The following is a 21569-nucleotide window of genomic DNA, read 5'->3' as shown; positions in this document are numbered from 1 at the left end:
GTCTACGCCCACCTGGGCAAGCTAGCGAGCACTGTGAGGGTCATGTTTTTTGATTTCTCCAGAGCGTTCAACACTATCCACCCTGCTCTGCTGGAGGAGAAGCTGACAGAGATGCAGGTGGATGCTTCTCTGGTGTCATGGATTCTTGATTACCTGACTGGCAGACCACAGTACGTGTGCTTGCAACACTGTGTGTCCAACAGAGTGATCAGCAGCACTGGGGCTCCACAGGGGACTGTCTTGTCTCCCTTTCTCTTCACCATTTACACCTCGGACTTCAACTACTGCACAGAGTCTTGTCATCTTCAGAAGTTTTCGGATGACTCTGCCATAGTTGGATGCATCAGCAAGGGAGATGAGGCTGAGTACAGGGCTACGGTAGGAAACTTTGTCACATGGTGTGAGCAGAATTATCTGCAGCTTAATGTGAAAAAGACTAAGGAGCTGGTGGTAGACCTGAGGAGAGCTAAGGTACCGATGACCCCTGTTTCCATCCAGGGGGGTCAGTGTGGACATGGTGGAGGATTACAAATACCTGGGGATATGAATTGACAATAAACGGGACTGGTCAAAGAACACTGAGGCTGTCTACAAGAAGGGTCAGAGCCATCTCTATTTCCTGAGGAGACTGAGGCCCTTTAACATCTGCCGGACGATGCTGAGGATGTTCTACAAGTCTGTAGTGGCCAGTGCGATCATGTTTGCTGTTGTGTGCTGGGGCAACGGGCTGAGGGTAGCAGACACCAACAGAATCAACAAACTCATTCGTAAGGCCAGTGATGTTGTGGGGATGGAACTGGACTCTCTGACATTGGTGTCTGAAAAGAGGATGCTGTCTAAGTTGCATGCCATCTTGGTCAATGTCTCCCATCCACTACATAATGTACTGGGTGGACACAGGAGTACATTCAGCCAGAGACTCATTCCACCGAGATGCAGTACAGAGCATCATAGGAAGTCATTCCTGCCTGTGGCCATCAAACTTTACAATTCCTCCCTTGGAGGGTCAGACACCCTGAGCCAATAGGCTGGTCCTGGACTTAATTCCTGGCATAATAACATATTACTATTTATGGTTTTATTACTATTTATTATTTATGGTGCAACTGTAACGAAAACCAATTTCCCCCGGGATCAATAAAGTATGACTATGACTATGACTATATGCGTGTCAATGTATATATGGCAAATACAGATCCTTGATCCTTGATCACCTTTCTTCTGAGAGCGGTCAGTTCCATTGTGGGTGACGGACATAGACAGCTGACAGGTGGCATCCTGATGGTGCCTGTAGGATATAGGATACAGTGTATGGGGTATCACTACAGACACCCTGATGGTACAGGTTACAACTCACCTCTCCTTTCAAAAGCCTGTACAAACACCAGTAGTCACACCGGGGCTTGGGGAGACAGATAAGTAGGTGACCGTCAGGAGAGGGAAGATCAGGAGTCAGAGGCCAGAGAGTACCCCTGTGGCTGTGCCCCTTGACAGTAAGTACTGCTTGAGTATTGTTGGGAGGGACGGCTTACCTGGGGGAAGCAACAGTGGCCACGCCCGTGGCTCAGAAGGGTAGGGAAAGGAAGAGGATGACAGCAGTGATAGGGGACTCTATAGTTTGGGGGTCAGACAGGCAATTCTGTGGACGCAGGAAAGAAGCACGGATGGTAGTTTGTCTTCCAGGTGTCAGGGTCCAGGATGTTTCTGATCATGTCCACAATATCCTGAAGTGGGCAGGAGAACAGCCAGAGGTCGTGGCACATATTAGTAACAACAACATAGGCAGGGAAAAGGAGGAGGTCCTGAAAGCAGACTACAGGGAGTTAGGAAAGAAGTTGAGAAGCAGGACCACAAAGGTAGTCATCTCGGGATTACTGCCTGTGCCACGTGACAGTGAGTATAGGAAAAGAGTGAGATGGAGGATAAATGTGTGGCTGAGAGATTGGAGGAGGGGGCAGGGATTCAGGTTTCTGGATCATTGTGAACTCTTTTGGGGCAGGAGTGACCTGTACAAAATGGACGGGTGGCACTTGAATCCCGGGGAACCAATATCCTGGCAGGGAGGTTTGCTAAGGCTAATGGGGAGAGCTTAAACTAGGAGTGCTGGAGGGTGGGAACCAAACTGAAGAGACGGAGGAAGAGGCGGTTGGTTCACAAATAGAGAAAGCTTGGAGACAGTGTGAGAGGGAGGATAGGCAGGTGATAGAGAAGGGACGCGCTCAGACAGACGGTTTGAGATGTGTTTATTTTAATGCGAGGAGTATTATGAACAAAGAAGATGAGCTTAGAGCGTGGATCAGTACTTGGAGCTATGATGTTGTGGCCATTACAGAGACTTGGATAGCTCAGGGGCAGGAGTGGTTACTTCGAGTGCCAGGCTTTAGATGTTTTAGAAAGGACAGGGAGGGAGGCAAAAGAAATGGGGGCGTGGCACTGTTGATCAGAGATAGTGTCACGGCAGCAGAAAAGGAGGAAGACATGGATGGATTGTCTACGGAGTCTCTGTGGGTGGAAGTTAGGAACAGGAAGGGGTCAATAAATCTACTGGGTGTTTTTTATAGACCATCCAATGGTAATAGGGACATTGAGGAGCAGATAGTGAGACAGATTCTGGAAAGGTGTAATAATAACACGGTTGTTGTGGTGGGAGATTTTAATTTCCAAGATATTGATTGGCATCACCCTAGAGCGAGGGGTTTAGACGGGGTGGAGATTATTAGGTGTCAAGAAGGTTTCTTGACACAATATGTAGATGACCTTTCAAGAGGAGAGACTGTACTTGATCTGGTACTGGGAAATGAACCTGGTCAGGTGTCAGATCTCTCAGTGGGAGAGCATTTTGGAGATAGTGATCACAATTCTATCTCCTTTACCACAGCATTGGAGAGGGATAGGAACAGACAAGTTAGGAAAGTGTTTAAGTGGAGTAAGAGGAAATATGAGGCTATCAGGCAGGAACTTGAAAGCATAAATTGGGAAGAGATATTTTCAAGGAAACGCATGGAAGAAATGCGGCAAATGTTCAGGGGACATTTGCGTGGGGTTCTGCATTGGTATGTTCCAATGAGACAGGGAAAGGATGGTAGGGTACAAGATCCGTGGTGTACAAAGGCTGTTGTAAATCTAGTCAAGAAGAAAAGAAGAGCTTACAAAAGGTTCAAAAAACTAGGTAATGATAGAGATCTAGAAGATTATAAGGCGAGCAGGAAGGAGCTTAAGAATGAAATTAGGAGAGCCAGAAGAGGCCAGGAGAAGGCCTTGGCAGACAGGATTAAGGAAAACCTCAAGGCATTCTACAAGTATGTGAAGAGCAAGAGGATAAGGCGTGAGAGAATAGGATCAATCAAGTGTGACAATGAAAAAGTGTGTATGGAACCGGAGGAAATAGCTGAGGTACTTATTGAATACTTTGCTTCAGTATTCATTACAGAAAAGGATCTCGGCAATTGTAGGGATGATTAACAGCAGACTGAAAAGATGTAGATATTAAGAAAGAGGATGTGCTGGAGCTTTTGGAAAGCATCAAGTTGTCTAAGTCACCGGGACTGGACAAGATGTACCCCAGTCTACTTTGGGAGGCGAGGGAAGAGGTTGCTGAGCCTCTGGCGATGATCTTTGCATCATCAATGGGGACAGGAGAGGTTCCGGAGGATTGGAGGGTTGCAGATGTTGTTCGTTTATTCAAGAAAGGGAGCAGAGATAGCCCAGGAAATTATAGATCAGTGAGTCTTACTTCAGTGGTTGGTAAGTTGATGGAGAAGATCCTGAGAGGCAGGACTTATGAACATTTGGAAAGGCATAATATGATTTGGAATAGTCAGCATGGCTTTGTGAAAGGCAGGTCGTGCCTTCCAAGCCCGATTGTATTTTTTGAGGATGTGACTAAGCACATTGTTAAAGGTAGAGCAGGAGATGTAGTGTATATGGATTCCATCAAGGCATTTTACGAGGTACCCCATGCATGACTTATTGAGAAAGTAAGGAGGAATGGGATGCAAGAGGACATAGCTTTGTGGATCCAGAACTGGCTTGCCCACAGAAGGCAAAGAGTAGTTGTAGACAGGTCATATTCTGCATGGAAGTCGGTGACCAGTGGTGTGCCACAGAGATCTGTTCTGGGACCCCTACTCTTCGTGATTTTTATAAATGATATGGATGTAGAAGTGGATGGATGGGTTAGTAAGTTTGCTGATGACACAAAGGTTGGGGGTGTTGTGGATAGTGTGGAGAGCTATCAGAGGTTACAGCGGGACATTGATAGGATGCATAACTGGGCTGAGAGGTGGCAGATGGAGTTCAACACATAAGTGTGAGGTGGTTCATTTTGGTAGGGCAAATATGATGGCAGAATATAGCATTAATGGCAAGACTCTTGGCAGTGTGGAGGATCAGAGGGATCTTGGGGTCCGAGTCCATAGGACACTCTAAGCTGCTGTGCAGGTTGACTCTGTGGTTAAGAAAGCATACAGTGTATTGGCCTTCATCAATTGTGGGATCGAGTTTCGGAGCCGAGAGGTAATGTCACAGATATATAGGACCCTGGTCAGACCCCACTTGGAGTACTGTGTTCAGTTCTGGTTCTGGAAGGATGTGGAAATCATAGAAAGGGTGCAGAGGAGATTTACAAGGATGTTGCCTGGATTGGGGAGCATGCCTAATGAGAATAGGTTGAGTGAACTCGGCCTTTCATCCTTGAAGTGGTGGAGGATGAGAGGTGACCTGATAGAGGTGTACAAGATGATGAGAGGCATTGATAGTGTGGATAGTCAGAAGCTTTTTCCCAGGGCTGAAATAGCTAGCACGAGAGGGCACAGTTTTAAAATGCTTGGAAGCAGGTACAGAGGAGATGTCAGGGGTAAGTTTTTTTAAGCAGAGAGTGGTGAGTGCGTGGAATGGGCTGCCGGCAACAGTGGTGGAGGCAGATATGATAGGGTCTTTTAAGAGACTCCTGGACAGGTACACGGAGCTTAGAAAAATAGAGGGCTATGGGTAATCCTAGGTAATTTCTAAGGTAAGGACGTGATCAGCACGGCATCGTGGGCCGAAGGACCTGTATTGTGCTGCAGGTTTTCTATGTTTCTAAATCTTAGGAAATAGAATTAAACATGGTACCTTGGTGGCTCACGCACCACATTCAGGCACAGGGGACAACTCCAGCCGTCACTGGACACAGGTTATCGTTATTTGTCATCGAAACATACAGTAAACAGCGTCATTTATGTCAAATCAAATCAGCGAGGATGAAATCCGTGTAGCGATGGAGAGAATGTACAAAGTCCTCACAGACAGCAGTGGGAATTGAACCACAATCTTAAAGATAGCGGTGTGGATCGAACCACCACCTCACAGACAGCGGTGGGAATAGATCCACGATCTCAAAGGCAGCGGTGGGGATCAAACTACAATCCTACAGAAAGCGGTGTGAATTGCACCACAATCTTAAAGACAACGGTGGGGATTGACCACATTCTGACAGACAGTGGTGGGAATCTGACCTTGATCTCACAGGCAGCGGTGGGGATCAATCCACGATATTACAGACAACGGGAGTAATACACACAACGGAAGTAATCAATCCATGATCTTACAGACAGCGGTGGGAATCGAATCACGATCTCATACACAGCGGTGGGAATTGAACCATGATCTTGCAGACAGCGGTGGATGGCACACGCATCACATTCAGGCACAGGGGACAACTCCAGCCATGACTGGACACAGATTATCTTTATTTGTCATCGAAACATACAGTAAACAGCATCATTTATGTCAAATCAAATCAGCGAGGATGAAATCCATGTAGCGATGGAGAGAATGTATCAAGTCCTTACAGAGTCAAACCATGATCTCTCAGACAGCGGTGGGGATCGAACCTCGATCTCACAGACAACAGTGAGAACTGAACCTTGATTTTACAGACAGAGGTGGAAATCGCAACACGATCTTGCAGACAGCGGTGTACATCGAACTACGATCTTAAAGACAGTGGTGGGGATCGAACAGCGATCTCACGGGCAGCGGTGGCAATCGAACCACGATCAGACAGACAGCGGCGGGAATCGAACCACGATCTCACAGATAGCAGTGGGAATCGAACCATGATCTTACAGACAGCGGAGGGAATAGAACCACAATCTGACAGACAGCGGTGTGAATCGAACCATGATTTTGCAGGCAGTGGTGCGAATCGAACCACGACGTCACAGACAGTGGTGGGAATCAGACCACAATGTCACAAGCAGCAGTGGGAATCGGACCTCAATCTTACAGACAACGGTGGGAATAGAACCAGGATCTTACAGACAACGGAAGTAATTGAACCAGGATCTTACAGACAACACTGGAGATTGAACCACGATCTCACAAGCGACAATGGGAATCGAACCACGATCTCACAGACAGCAGTGGGAATCGAACCACGATCTTACACACAACGGAAGTAATCGAACCACGATCTTACAGACAACGGTGGGGATCGAGCCAGGATCTTATCAACAATGGAAGTAATCAAACCATGATCTTCCAGACAGCGCTGTGGATTGAACCACCATCTCACAAGCGGCAGTGGGAATCAAACCACGATCTCACAGACAGCGGTGGGAATCGGACCTTGATCTTACAGACAACAGTAGGGATCGAGCCAGGATCTTACAGACAGCGGAAGTAATCGAAACACAGTCTTATAGACAGTGGTGTGAACCGAACTACGATCTTACAGACAACGGTGGGAATTGGAACTCGGTCTCACAGGCAGCAGTGGGAATCAAACCACGATCTTACAGACAACGGAAGTAATCGAAGCACGATCTTACAGACAGCGGTGGATGGCTCACGCACCACATTCAGGCACAGGGGACAACTCCAGCCGTGACTGGACACAGATTATCTTTATTTGTCATCGAAACATACAGTAAACAGCATCATTTATGTCAAATCAAATCAGCGAGGATGAAACCCGCGTAGCGATGGAGAGGGTGTACCAGGTCCTTACCGTGGAGTAATTGAACCACAATCTTACTGATAGCGGTGGGAATCCAACATGGTCTCAAGGACAGCAGTGGGAATCGAACCTTGATCTTACTGACAGCATTGGGAATAGAACAACGATCTTACAGACAGCGATGGGGATCAAACCACAATCTTACAGACAACGGTGGGAATCGAACCACGATCTTACGGGCAGTGGTGGAAATCAAAGTACAGTCTTACTGACAGTGGTGGAGATCGGACCACGATCTTACAGACAGCGGGAGTAATCAAATCACAATCTCACAGACAGCGGTGGAAATCGAATCACAATCTTACAAACAGCGAGAGTAATCGAACCATGATCTTACGGGCAGCGGTGGAACTCGAAGTACAGTGTTACAGACAGAGGTGGGGATCAAAAGACGGTCTTACAGACGGAGGTGGGAATCAAAACACGATCTCACAGACAGCAGTGGGAATCGAACTGTGGTCTTACAGACCGTGGTGGTGATCGAATCACGATCTTACAGACAGCGGTGGGGATCGGACCACGATCTCACCGACAGCAGTGGGAATAGAATCACGATCTTACAGACAGTGGTGGGAATCGAAGTACAGTCTTACTGACAGCGGTGGGGATCGGACCGCGATCTTACGGACAGCGGTGGGAAGTGAACCACTATCTGACAGACAGCGGGTGTAATCGAGTCACGATCTCACAGACAGTGGTGGGAATCGGACCTTGATCTTACAGACAACAGTGGGAATAGAATCACGATCTTACGGACAGCGGTGGGAATCGAACCACGATCTGACAGACAGAGGTGGGGATCGAACAATGGTCTTACAGACAGTGGTGGGAATCAGACCACAATCTCACAGACAGCGGGAGTAATCGAACCATGATCTTACAGACAGTAATGGGAATCGAAGTACAGTCTTACAGACAGCGGTGGAAATCGAAGTATGGTCTTACTGACAGTGGTGGGGATCGGACCGCGATCTTACAGACAGCGTTGGGAACCGAACCACTATCTGACGGACAGTGGGAGTAATCCAATCACGATCTTACAGACAGCGGTGGGGATCAGACCACAATCTTACAGACAGCGGTGGGAACTGAACCACTATCTGACAGACAACGGGAGTAATCGAATCACAATCTCACAGACAGCAGTGGGGATTGAACCACAATCTCACCGACAGTGGGAGTAATCGAATCACGATCTTACAGACAGCGGTGGGATCGAATTACGACCTCACGGACAGCGGTGGGGATCGAACCACGGTCTTACAGACAGTGGAGGGATCGAATCACAATCTCAGACAGCGGTGGGAATCGGACCACGATCTTGTAGACAGCGGGACTAATCAGACCACAAGCTTATAGACAGTGGTGGCAATCGAACCACAATCTCACAGACAGTGGTGGGAATCGGACCTTGATCTTACAGACAACAGTAGGGATCAAGCCAGGATCTTACAGACAACGGAAGTAATCGAACCACAATCTTACAGACAACGGAAGTAATCGAACCACGATCTTACAGACAATGTAAGTAATCGAAACACAGTCTTACAGACAGTGGTGTGAACCGAACTACGATCTTACAGACAACGGTGGGAATCGGAACTCAGTCTCACAGGCAGCAGTGGGAATCAAACCACAATCTTACAGACAACGGAAGTAATTGAAGCATGATCTTGCAGACAGCAGTGGATGGCTCACGCACCACATTCAGGCACAGGGTACAACACCAGCTGTGACTAGATACAGATTATCTTTATTTGTCATCGAAACATACAGTAAACAGCGTCACTTATGTCAAATCAAATCAGCGAGGATGAAACCCGCGTAGCGATGGAGAGGATGTACCAGGTCCTTACCGTGGAGTAATTGAACCACAATCTTACTGATAGCGGTGGGAATCCAACACGGTCCCAAGGACAGCAGTGGGAATCGAACCTTGATCTTACTGACAGCATTGGGAATAGAACAACGATCTTACAGACAGCGATGGAAATCAAAGTACAGTCTTACTGACAGTGGTGGGGATTGGACCATGATCTTACAGACAGCGTTGGGAATCAGACCTCGATCTCACAGACAGTGGTAGGAATCGAACCACGATCTGACTGACAGCGGTGGGAATTGAACTTCAATCTTACAGACAGCGGGAGTATTCGAATCATTATCTCACAGACAGTGGTGGGGATCGAACTACGGTCTTACAGACAGTGGGAGTAACCGAACCACAATCTTACGGACAGCGGTGCAAATCGAAGTACAGTCTTACTGACAGTAGTGGAGATCGGACCACGATCTTACAGACAGCAGTGGGAATCGAACCACAATCTTACAGGGAGCGGGAGTAATCGAACCACGATCTTACGGGCAGCGGTGGAAATCAAAGTGCAGTCTTACTGACAGTGGTGGGGATCGGACCACGATCTTACAGACAGCGGAAGTAATTGAATCACAATCTCACAGACAGCAGTGGGAATCGAACCATGATCTTACACACAACGGGAAGTAATCGGACCACAATCTTACAGGCAGCGGTGGGAATCGGATCTCGATCTTACAGACAATGATAGGGATCGACCCAGGATCTTACAGACAGTGGTGGGATTCGAACCGTGATCTTACAGACAGCGGTGGGAATCGGACCTCGATCTTATAGACAGCGGTGGGAATTGGACCTCGATCTTACAGACAACGGTAGGGATCGACCCAGGATCTTACAGACAGCGGTGGGATTCGAACCGTAATCTTACAGACAGCGGTGGGAATCGGACCTCGATCTTACAGACAGCCGCTGTAAAGCGATTGCACTAACTACTACGTAAAGAAGCCATCCTCCTATTTCACTCTGAGGAACCACAGCTCCCAGCTTCTTGCCTGTCCGTGAGATCTGGGCTGAACGCTAGCTCTAAGCCAGTTGGCCCGGCTTTCAGCTCACTCCCATCCCTGTACAATCCTTCACATACCCAGTTCCTCACCTCCCCTCGTTCACTGGCTGCTACATTACAGTAACCAACTCCCCCTCTATGGACACTTGCCGCTGCCTCAGTAAAGCCATCAACATAATTAAAGAGCCCTGCCTCCCCCGAGATTCTCTTTTCTCCCTCTTTCCCATCAGGCAAAATTTCCCAATGGCCATCATTTTAATCAGAATTCTATTTCCCATTCCCATTCCGACATGGCCTCCTCTACTGTGTGTGTTGCTGATGGAGTGTACCTGGTATGCTTTGCCGCCTTGCGCACACTGCAGTCTCCGCGGTTACTGCCTCTTTCCTTCCTTTGGTGTAAGGCCCATCATCTACAATAGAAGCACAATACTAAGGTTAGAGACCGTCCTACGTCACAGAGCAGTGCTCACGCCTCCGTCAACGTTATCAGGGGCAGGGCAGGAAGGTGCAAGTGTGACTGTAGAACCCTGCTCAGGTTATACACTGCGGGGTGAGCTGGCTCCGACACGGCACAGGAACATGTGACAGGGGCCCAGCTGTGGCTCAAAGACCAGCCAGAGGTCACAGGCTCAACCCCACACATCCTCCCCCAACACAGAATGAGATCCCACGTACAGCAAAGAGCAGATAACTGGCAATATGAAGTCGGTTGTGAGATCAGGGCAGCAGCTGAATTCACCTCCTCTTTCCTGAACCTCACAGAGGAGGCAGTCCTTCTGAAAAAGTGTATAGTCTCTTTCTTATATGTCCAGGTATTACCTGCATCAAAAACACTACCTGTATTGAGAGATATTACTTTTATTAAGGGATGTCACCTGTACTGAGACACATTATCTGTACTGAGGGATGTTACCTGCAAGAGGAAACATTACCTGTATTGAGGGATATTACCTGTACTGAAAGTCATTTGTTGTATTGATGGATGTTACCTGTATTGAGGGAGGTTACCTGTATTAAAGGACATTACCTGTACTGAGGGAAGTTACCTGTACTAAAGGACATTACCTGTATTGAGGGAAGTTACCTGCATTAAAGGGCATTACCTGGATTGAGGGAAGATAGCCGTGTTAAAAGACATTACCTGTATTGAGGGAAGTTACCTGCATTAAAGGGCATTACCTGGATTGAGGGAAGATAGCCGTGTTAAAAGACATTACCTGTATTGAGGGAAGTTACCTGCATTAAAGGGCATTACCTGGATTGAGGGAAGATAGCTGTGTTAAAAGACATTACCTGTACTGAGGGAAGTTACCTGTATTGAAGGCCATTACCTGTATTAAATGGTTACCTTTATTGAGTTGGTTTATTCCATAAACTGCAGTTTTTATGTATTATAACCAATGAATGCAGAGGAATTTATTTCTCTCACTGTGAAGACAAGCATACAGTCTTCATTTTAAGAACTTATATAGAACACAATGGTACTTGGTATGAAGGCATGCCAGTCCTAACAGAGTATGTGTCCGTGGATATACTTAAGGCAGAAGTTGATAGTTTCCTGATCGGTGAAGGTATCAAAGGATATGGCAAGAAGGCAGGTGTATGGGGTTGAGTGGGATCTGTAATCAGCCATGATGGAATGGCGGAGCAGACTCAATGGGCTGAATGGCCTAATTCTGCTCCTGTGTCTTATGGTCTTATGTTCAGTGAGTTGACCAGTGAGGAACCTGTGAGGTAGAGGAAGTTACACCCCTGCTGCCACTAGATGGAGCAAGAGCTCCACATTCTGATCCCGATCTGGCCGCTGTTTAACCATAAAATGTGCAATCCAGATCTTCTCTACACTGGGGAGATTTATCAGTGACATGTGGCGCTGAACCAGTAGAAACACATTATATCACACAAAGTCTCCAAAATGTCATATGGAGCCATACCATTGATCTGCCCCTGGAAAGGGAAATAAAAAGGGTTAAAGTCACATACATTATTAATGGAGTGAGGTGACATTTAGACTGCATGAATCTTATTGACTTATTGACTGACAACTCAAAACCATCATCACAGGATATTACTTTAGTCCAGGGAGTAATTTTCAAACTGGTTATTTTTTTGGTTAAGTCTGAAAAAGCAGATAACGATCGGCAGTTCAGGACACCTATAAACTGCTTATTTAACAAATCTTCCCAAGTGTGAGGTAGTGGGTTGTGATCACTGCCTTAATACCAGCAGTACCAAGGGAGTTCACAACCTGTCTTACCCGTGGGAGAGACTCCACTCCCACAGGGGTTACTGGCACTGCAGAACGACACTGATCAGGATATATTCAAGAGATTGTTTCTCTCGAGAAGCGTATGTCAAGGGGATTTAATGGGCTGTGAAAGGACTTGACTGAGCAGGTACGGAGAAAATGCTACCACACATGGAGAAGTTCACCAACAGATAGTACAGTCATGGTAAGTTGTGAATCCAGCAGAGTTCAAGGGAACTCCTTTACCTCATGAAGGTGCAGAACTCACCAGCACGGTGCCGTTCAGTGTGAGTTACTGTACGTAAATCAAGATCTGGTTCATTATTACTATGTTGTGAAACTGAAATTTGTTTTGCAGCAGCAGTACAGTGCAAGACAGAATAACTAATGTAAGAAACAATAAGAAATATAAAAGATAACTAAGTAGTGCAGGAAGAGAGCAAAAGTGAGGTAGTAGTGAAGGTAAATACACAGGGAGCGTGCTGGCTAGCAAGACTAGTTCAGAACTGAGAACAGCCACAACTCTTCTGTAACAATGCACTTCGACTGCCCCTCGCTGATTAAACTACCTAACTTTCCCAAGGAGGAGCCTATAACAGTTTAACGTGGAGCTAAGGATGTGTAGGACTGCTGAAAAGGAGAAGAAAAGTCATCAGTCTCTCAATAGTGCAATCCGAACCAATAAGCAAGCTAAGAGCTAATGAAATCCTCTCAGAGAGTTGGCAATGTCTCTGCAACCAGAGAAATTCTTCCTGGTACACAACATGGCAAGACTCTACATAAAGATGTATCACTCCCAAGCGCAGCTGATTGCAGGAGAGAACAGTGGCTTTCCATCACAGTGCTTCCCCGAGCTAACCTAGACCATAAAACACATAAGCAGAATTAGGCCATTCGGCCCATCGAGTCTGCTCTGCCATTCATTCATGGCTAATTTATTGTCCCCCTCCATCCTGTTCTCCTGCCCTTTCACCTAAATCATTGACACCCTTACTAATCAAGAAACTATCAACCACTGCTTTAAATATATCCAATGACCTGGCCTCTGTGGCAATGAATTCTACAGATTCACAACCCTCCGGCTAAAGAAATTCCTCCTCATTTCAGTTCTAGATGGGCATCCTTCTACTCTGAGGCTGTGCCCTCTGGTCCTAGACTCTCGTACTTTGGAAAACATCCTCTCTGTGTTCACTCTATCCAGGCCTTTCAATCTTCAGTAAGTTTCAGACAAGACGCCCTCCACCTCATTCTTCTAAACTCCAGTGAGTACAGACCCAAAGCCATCAAAAGTCTGGTTATTGGGTGATGCAGGTCCTGAAGCCAAATACTGTGATGACCTGAAAGGGATCACTGCTCAGTACAGGGGCAACTCTAAGCCCAGGATAGAGTGTGGCAAAGAAGAAATGGAACAGTGTGTCAGACTTTTAACCTTTGAAGGATGCGATACAAGAGGAACGTAAGAAACTCGGAAAGAAGAAAGCCATCCAGTTAGTCATAGCCTTGGTCTGTATCTCATGACAGTTTGATTCACCAAACCTCTTGTGAGCAAAACCCAGAACGCTGCAAATGGCAACCTGCTTAGTTCTGACTGTCACATGCGTGGGAATTACTTCTTGGATTCACTTCTGATCTGGTGTAGCTGATGTTACGATTATGTTGCTTTGTGCCTGGCAAACCCAGGAAAGAAACAATTTCTCCATAGTTATCCTTTTGGGATCTCTCCACCCCTCCCCCACCCCCGACCCAGGACGCACACAGAAGTTCTGCATCCGCAGGGCCCTCAGCATTGCCAGGTACTCCTCCCGTCCTATCCCAAAGTCTCTTTGGCCACCTACCATCAGGCAGAAAGCACCCTGCTGCCAAATTATTTATGATAATGTTGTATATTTAACTATATGTCATATAGACACTTTATATCAACTTGTCCATCAATAGAACAATTTTATCTGTTAATATTATTTTATGTGCTGTATGTGATACATGCTCTGTGTTTGCACCTTGGTACCTGAGGAAAGTTGTTTCGTTTTGCTGTATCCATGTGTCTAGTTAAATGACAGTAAGCTTGAACGTGAACTTTCTAGATGTCTTTAACATTTCTATTAGCCCATCCTCCACCACCCTGTGTATACAAATCACAATTAAAACATCATGCTCTGTGCAGGACATATTGCTGAAGGGGGAGGAAATCCTGCAGCAAGTACTATGGAAGATACTCTAGAGAATTGCAGCATGGAGGGAAGGAAACGCTCTTTTAATGCAACAGAGAAAGAATAAGAGACCTTTGCAATATTACTACAATTCATTCCCTGATGACTCTCACCAATTCTCACAGATGCATTGTCAGAAGTATCCTATCCTGATGCACCACAGCTTGGTACAGCAACTGTTCTGCCCAGAAACTGTAGATAATTATGAAGGCAGCCCAATCTATCATGCAAACCAACTTCCTCTCTGCTGACTTTGTCCACACTTCCTACTGCCTTGGAAAAGCAACCAGCATAAGTCAAGGGCCCCACCCACACTGACGTTCTCTGTCCCACTGGGCAGAAGATACAAAGGCCTGGGTAGATGAATCACCAGACTCAAGGACAGCTCCTACTCCATTGTTGTCAAATCCTTGAACAGATCCCTCATATGCTAAAGATGAACTCCTGATCTCCCAATTCATCTCGCCGAAACCCTTACATTTTCTTTGTCAACCTGCACTGAACTTCATTAGTGACTATAATAATATGTGCTTCATTCTGTTTCTATTTTTAAACACACGAGATTCTGCAGGTGCTGGAGCTCCACAAAATGCCAGAGGAGCTCAGCAGGTCAGGCAGCATCTGAAAAGAGGAATGAAGAGCAGCCGTTTCCGGCTGAGACCCTTCACTGGTACACGGAATGAAGGACCCTTTACTCCTCTCCATAGCTGCTGAGTCCCTCCAGCATTTAGTGTGTGCTGTTCCGTTCTCTGTTTACTACCTGTATGGGATGATCCGTCTGGATGGCAAGCAAAAGAGAAATAATTCACTGTACTTTGCTACATGTGACAATAATAATGAGTATGAAACAATAGATTTTCAGAAGCATTCTTGCATTCATCAGTCGTGGTGTTGAGTACAAAAGTTGACATCTAAGGTTTCAGCTGCATAAAATGTTGGTCAGACATCATTAGGAGTACTGTGTGCAGTTCTGGTCACTGAAGGATGTAAAGGCTTTGAAGGTGGGAGGCTGAAGGGATGACCTGAGCAAAGTTTATAAAATTCAGAGTCTTCTTCCCGTGATGGAAACGTCAGCCATCAGAGGACAAAATTTTAAGGTAAGAAGGGGAAAGTTTAAAGGATATTTGTGAGATATGTTGTTTTCTTTTTGCTGGAACACACTGCTGGGATAGGAGTTAGAAACAGGAACATCAGGAATGTGTAAGAGGTGTTTAGACTGGTAGGTAACCAGGCAGGGAGTGGAGGGATATAGGCCATATGCAGGCAAATGGAATCAGTTAAGATTGGCATCACAGTTTTGGGCCAAAGAGCCTATTCCTGTGTTGTACTGTTTGATATTCTATCTTTTATGGAGAAGGATGAGGATTAGAGAATGAATCTGAGCTTAGACTGCGAAGTCAAAGTTAAGGTTTCAGGCAGAAACTCTTCATCGATACTGAAACTATCTCACCCCAAAACATTGACCATTAAATTCCTCTCCGTAGATGCTACCTGATATGCTGAGTTCCTCCAACATTTTGCATGTGTTATTCAGGATTTCCAGCATCTGCAGAATTGCTTGTGTTTACTGTTGAAATCATCCCTGCCTAATGGTCTGGCAGTCATATTCAAGGCTGCTTAAGGCCAGCATGCCCGGGGAAAACACCACGATGTAGTGTAACAAGATCCGTGCAGGAATACAGTCAACAATTTGCAATGGTGCTTTACAATTCAGAGCAGGATGCCACTCACTCCTGAGAATGGGATAATGTGCCCATGGGAATTTTACTGGAATTCTTTGATAATACATTTTCTGGGAATGTCAGTAACAGCCCAGCAATAATAGTCCACTCCCACGAGGCGTCAGCAGTTTAATTGCAATCTGAGTGAGGAGTTAAAAGGTCACTGAATTCGGCATGATATATTACAGAAGGGTGTCCAGAATACTTGACTTCATTAGCTGGGGAACGGAATATAAGAGCAGGAACGTCTAGTAATATAAAACTACTGTTGGCTCACAACTAACTGAAGCATTGTCTGCAGTTCTGATTGCTCCACTACAGAAAGGATGTAATTGTGCTCCAGAAGAGATTCACCAGGATGTCACCTGAGAATGAGAGTTTCTGTCAAGGACAGGATGGATTGGTTGTCTGTGGAATGAGGAGATTCGGGGTAGTGGTACAGAGACGCAAAGCTAAGAGGGATATAGGCAGGGCAATAGTAAAGGACCTTTCCCCATAACAGAGACCAATATCAGGATTTATAGTACTTATCACACCCACATCGAAAGAAACAGGGAAATGCGTCATTTGCATTAACAACCAACACAACCAAGGCTGTGCTGGGGACAGCCCACGAGTGTCACTGCACTTTCTGGCGCCAACACAGCATACCCACAATGCTTGGCAAAACAGCACAGAACACAACAAAACAACATAACAAGCAACAAAATAACAACAGCGAAACGAGCCCCATTCTTCCCTACCAACCACGCACATTCACGGTCCCCTAACCCCAAGACAGGCCATCTTTTTCACCCTCCAGCACACTCGCACACACAGACAATGGGCCCGGACCCCAAATACCAGGCTTCGAACTCCAGTCTTACAAATTCGCAAAACCAGGGAATCATCAAACCTCCCGGCCGCAAGGAACTCAGAAATTCTATTTTAAGGCGTCTTGAAAGCAGAGGGCAAGGGATGAAAGGAAGGATTGAATATGGGAAAGAAATTCTTCATTCAGAGTATGGTGGGAATCTGGAATCTGTAAGGCAGAGATTCGCACAACTTTTGAGAAGTATTTAACTGAAGACTTGAATTGCCAAGGCCATGTCCTGGGAGATGGTATCAGTATAGGTAGGTACTTAATGACTGACATTGACCTGATAGGCCGAAAGGCCTGAATCCATACTATATGACCCTTTGACACCAATCTGTATGATTCTAATGCACAATGACTACAACTGCCTCCACTGAACAGTTTCAGGTCACTCACCACCATCAACGACATTTATGACAAAGAAGTTCACTCACTCCTGAGTGGGATCAAGTGCACCCGGTGAAACTACCATTTACTGCAAAACTATCAGCAGCACACAAAATGCTAGAGGAACTCCATTGGTCAGGCAGATCAGCCTGCCCGACCAGTTGACATTTCGGGCCAAAACCCTTCCTCTGGACTAGAAGGGGGAAAGAAGCCAGAGTAAGGTGGTAGGTGGAGGGGAAGGAGTAAACACTGGTGGGGTAATAGGTGAAACCAGGCGAGAGTGAAAATAGGTGGGAGGGGAGGAGGGATGAAGATAAGTGGGAAGGGAGGAGGGATGAAGATAAGCGGGAAGGGAGGAGGGATGAAGACAGGCGAGGGGGCAGAGGGAAGAAGATAGGCGGGAAGGGAGGAGGGATGAAGATAAGCGGGAAGGGAGGAGGGATGAAGATAAGCGGGAAGGGAGGAGGGATGAAGACAGGCGAGGGGGCAGAGGGTTGAAGATAGGCAAGGGGAGGAGGGATGAAGACAGGCGAGGGGAGGAGGGATGAAAGTAGGCAGGGGGGAAGAGGGATGAAGATAGGTGGGAAGGGAGGAGGGATGAAGATAGGTGGGAGGGGAGGAGGGATGAAGTGAGAAGCTGGGAGGTGAAATGGAAAAGGTAAAGGGCTGGAGAAGGAGGAATGTAATAGCAGTGGATAGTAGACCATGGGAGAAGGAGAAGGAGAAGGGCAGGTGAGGAGAAGAGAAGGAGGTAAGAGGGGAACCAGAAAAGGGAATGGAAAAAAGAGAAGAGGGAGGGGGAGAGATTACCAGATGTTAGAGAAATCAATGTTCATGCCATCAGGTTGGAGGCTACCCAGGTGGAATATGAGCTGTCATTTCTCCAGCCGGAGACTGGGCCTCGGCATGGCAGTAGAGGAAGCCCTGGATCAACAAGTCAGAATGGGAATGGAAAACCATGGTACTGCAAATCTGAAAACTCTAGAGTACGAGGCTGAGGCACCCTGAATGGTCATTCGCAGGTGTCACGTGTCCTAAAATAATAGCACATTTCCTTTCTTAGCTGCTCCCTGACCTTCTGAGTACTTCCAACATTATCTGTTTTGACTTAATGTTTCAAGCTTGCAGAGCTTAGCTCATTGCCTGTTGCCCTCATGACTCAAGGGCTCAAAGAAACTGGGTCGGGCCTGACAAACTGCTGATGGTATGTCCGATCTCACCCATGTCGTTGAAGCTGGACAGAGGTCTGTCCTGTACAAAGCTAAAACATGACTGATGCGAGCTAACACCAGCAGAGACTTACAATGTCAAAGTCAATTTATTATCAAAGTACATATTGTCACCCTATACTACTGTCAGATTCATTTCCTTTCAGGCATTTATTGGAAAATAAAGAAATACAAAAAAAATTATGTAAAATATACATAATCAAAGACTGAGGAACAATTAATGTGCAAAAGGCAAAATGTAGAAATAAACATAAATACCTCTCTCCCCACCTTTTTATTCTGTCTTCCCCCTTCTTTTCCAGAACTGAAGAAGGGTCTCAGCCCAAAACGTTGACTGTTTATTTAATTCCACCGGTGCTGCCTGAGCTGCTGAGTTCCTTCAGCATTTTGTGTGTGTTGCTTTGGATTTCCAGAAATTCCAGCAAAATTTCTCATGTTAATAATAATACTGAGAACCTGAGTTGTAGAGTTTTTGAAAGTGAGTCTGAGGGATGTGAAATCAGTTCAGAGTTGAGGTGAATTCAGTTATCCACGTTGGTTCAAGAGTAGGGTAATAACTGCTCCTGAACTGGATGGTGTGGGACCTATGGCTCCTGTACTTCCTGCCTGATGGCAACAACAGGAAGAGAGCAGGGCCTGGATGATTGGGGTCCTTGATAATGGTCGCTGTTTTCTTCTGGCAGCTCTCGTTGTAAATACGTCCAATGGCGGGGAGGGCTTTGCCTATGATGGATTGGGCTGTACTCACCATCTTCACCAAAGAAATGGAAGAGAGGTAACACTGGGAACACACAGCAGATCAAGCAGCATCAGCAGGGAGAACAAGGCAACCAGTAAGTGAGGGAAACAAGAGGGTTATATTGGGAGGGATGGAGAGAACAGAGGTAGTGCCCATGATAGGATGCATGTCAAATCAGTCAGGGTAACAATGACCTTAAACTTGATGAGAAGCTAACAACGCACATAAAAGTTGCTGGTGAACACAGCAGGCCAGGCAGCATCTCTAGGAAGAGGTACAGTTGACGTTTCGGGCCGAGACTCTTTGTCAGGACTAACTGAAAGAAGAGCTAGGAAGAGATTTGAAAGTGGGAGGGGCAGATCCAAAATGATAGGAGAAGACAGGAGGGGGAGGGATGGAGCCAAGAGCTGGACAGGTGATTGGCAAAAGGGATATGAGAGGATCATGGGATGGGAGGCCTAGGGAGAAAGAAAGGGGGAGGGGGAAGTCCAGAGGATGGGGAAGGGGTATAGTGAGAGGGACAGAGAGAGAGAAAAAACTAATAATAATAAAAAATAAATAAATAATGGATGGGATACGAAGGGGAGGTGGGGCATTAACGGAAGTTAGAGAAGTCAATGTTCATGCCATCAGCCTGGAGGCTACCAGACGGAATATAAGGTGTTGTTCCTCCAACCTGAGTGTGGCTTCATCTTGATAGTAGAGGAGGCCGTGGATAGACATATCAGAATGGGAATGGGACGTGGATTTAAAATGTGTGGCCACTGGGAGATCTTGCTTTCTCTGGCACACATGCTGAGCTCGTTGACTTCATTAACTTTGCCTCCAACTTTCACCCTGCCCTCAAGTTTACCTGGTCCATTTCTGACACCTTCCTCCCCTTTCTTGATCTTTCTATCTCTATCTCTGGAGACAGCTTATCTACTGATGTCTACTATAAGCCTACGGACTCTCACAGCTACCTGGACTATTCCTCTTCTCACCCTGTCTCTTGCAAAAATGCCATCCCCTTCTCGCAATTTCTCCATCTCCACCACATCTGCTCTCAGGATGAGGCTTTTCATTTCAGGACAAAGGAGATGTCCTCCTTTTTTAAAGAAAGGGGCTTCCTTCCTCCACCATCAAATCTGCCCTCAAACGCATCTCTCCCATTTCACGCACATCTGCTCTCACCCCATCCTCCCGCCACCCCACTAGGAATAGGGTTCCCCTGGTCCTCACCTACCACCCCACCAGCCTCCGGGTCCAACATATTATTCTCCGTAACTTCCGCCACCTCCAACGGGATCCCACCACTAAACACATCTTTCCCTCCACCCCCCGCCGCTTTCCGCAGGGATCGCTCCCTACGCGACTCCCTTGTCCATTCGTTCCCCCCATCCCTCCCCACCCATCTCCCTCCCGACACTTATCCTTGTAAGTGGAACAAGTGCCACACATGCCCTTACACTTCCTCCCTTACCACCATTCAGGGCCCCAGACAGTCCTTCCAGGTGAGGCGACACTTCACCTGTGAGTCGGCTGGTGTGATACATTGCGTCCAGTGCTCCCCGTGCAGCCTTCTATATATTGATGAGACCCAACACAGGCTGGGAGACCGTTGCGCTGAATACCTATGCTCTGTATGCCAGAGAAAGCAGGATCTCCACGCATTTTAATTCCACGTCCTGTTCCCATTCTGATATGTCTATCCACAGCCTCCTCTACTGTAAAGATGAAGCCACACTCAGGTTGGAGGAACAACACTTTATATTCCATCTGGGTAGCCTCCAACCTGATGGCATGAACATTGACTTCTCTAACTTCCATTAATGCCCCACCCCCCCTTTGTACCCCATCCATTATTTATTTATTTATTAATATTAAATTTTTTTCACCCTCTCTCCTTTTTCTCCCTCTGTCCCTCTCACTATACCCCTTGCCCATCCTCTGGGCTACCCCCCTCTGATTTTCTTTCTTCCTGGGCCTCCTGTCCCATGATCCTGTCATATCCCTTTTGCCAATCAACTGTCCAGCTCTTGGCTCCATCCCTCCCCCTCCTGTCTTCTCCTATCATTTTGGATCTCCCCCTCCCCCTCCCACTTTCAAATCTCTTCCTAGCTCTTCTTTTAGTTAGTCCTGACAAAGGGTCTTGGCCCGAAACGTCGACTGTACTTCTTCCTATAGATGCTGCCTGGCCTGCTGCGTTCACCAGCAACTTTTATGTGTGTTGCTTGAAATTCCAGCATCCGCAGATTTCCTCGTGTTTGCGTGAGAAGCTAACAGATGGTTCTGCTAGTCATTGGTTGTGTAGTCATAAC

At 46.6% G+C, this 21569-nt stretch overlaps 1 protein-coding gene across 1 annotated transcript in view; it reads right to left on the bottom strand.

Annotated features, from left to right (window-relative positions):
* The window catches only part of grip2b (glutamate receptor interacting protein 2b), a 157644-nt gene extending 146434 nt beyond the window's left edge, over positions 1-11210 (bottom strand). Inside the window, exons 1-2 of the mRNA XM_072280078.1 lie at positions 11195-11210; positions 10212-10292 (exon numbers count right to left, since the gene is read on the bottom strand). Coding sequence (XP_072136179.1) covers positions 10212-10292; positions 11195-11210 — 97 coding nt within the window. The remainder of the gene's footprint in view (positions 1-10211; positions 10293-11194) is intronic.
* Between the last annotated feature and the right edge of the window lie 10359 nt (positions 11211-21569).

The sequence above is a fragment of the Mobula birostris genome, chromosome 16, assembly GCF_030028105.1.
Source record: "Mobula birostris isolate sMobBir1 chromosome 16, sMobBir1.hap1, whole genome shotgun sequence".
Classification (NCBI taxonomy): domain Eukaryota; kingdom Metazoa; phylum Chordata; class Chondrichthyes; order Myliobatiformes; family Myliobatidae; genus Mobula; species Mobula birostris.
This window is presented reverse-complemented; position numbering and strand designations above follow the sequence as displayed.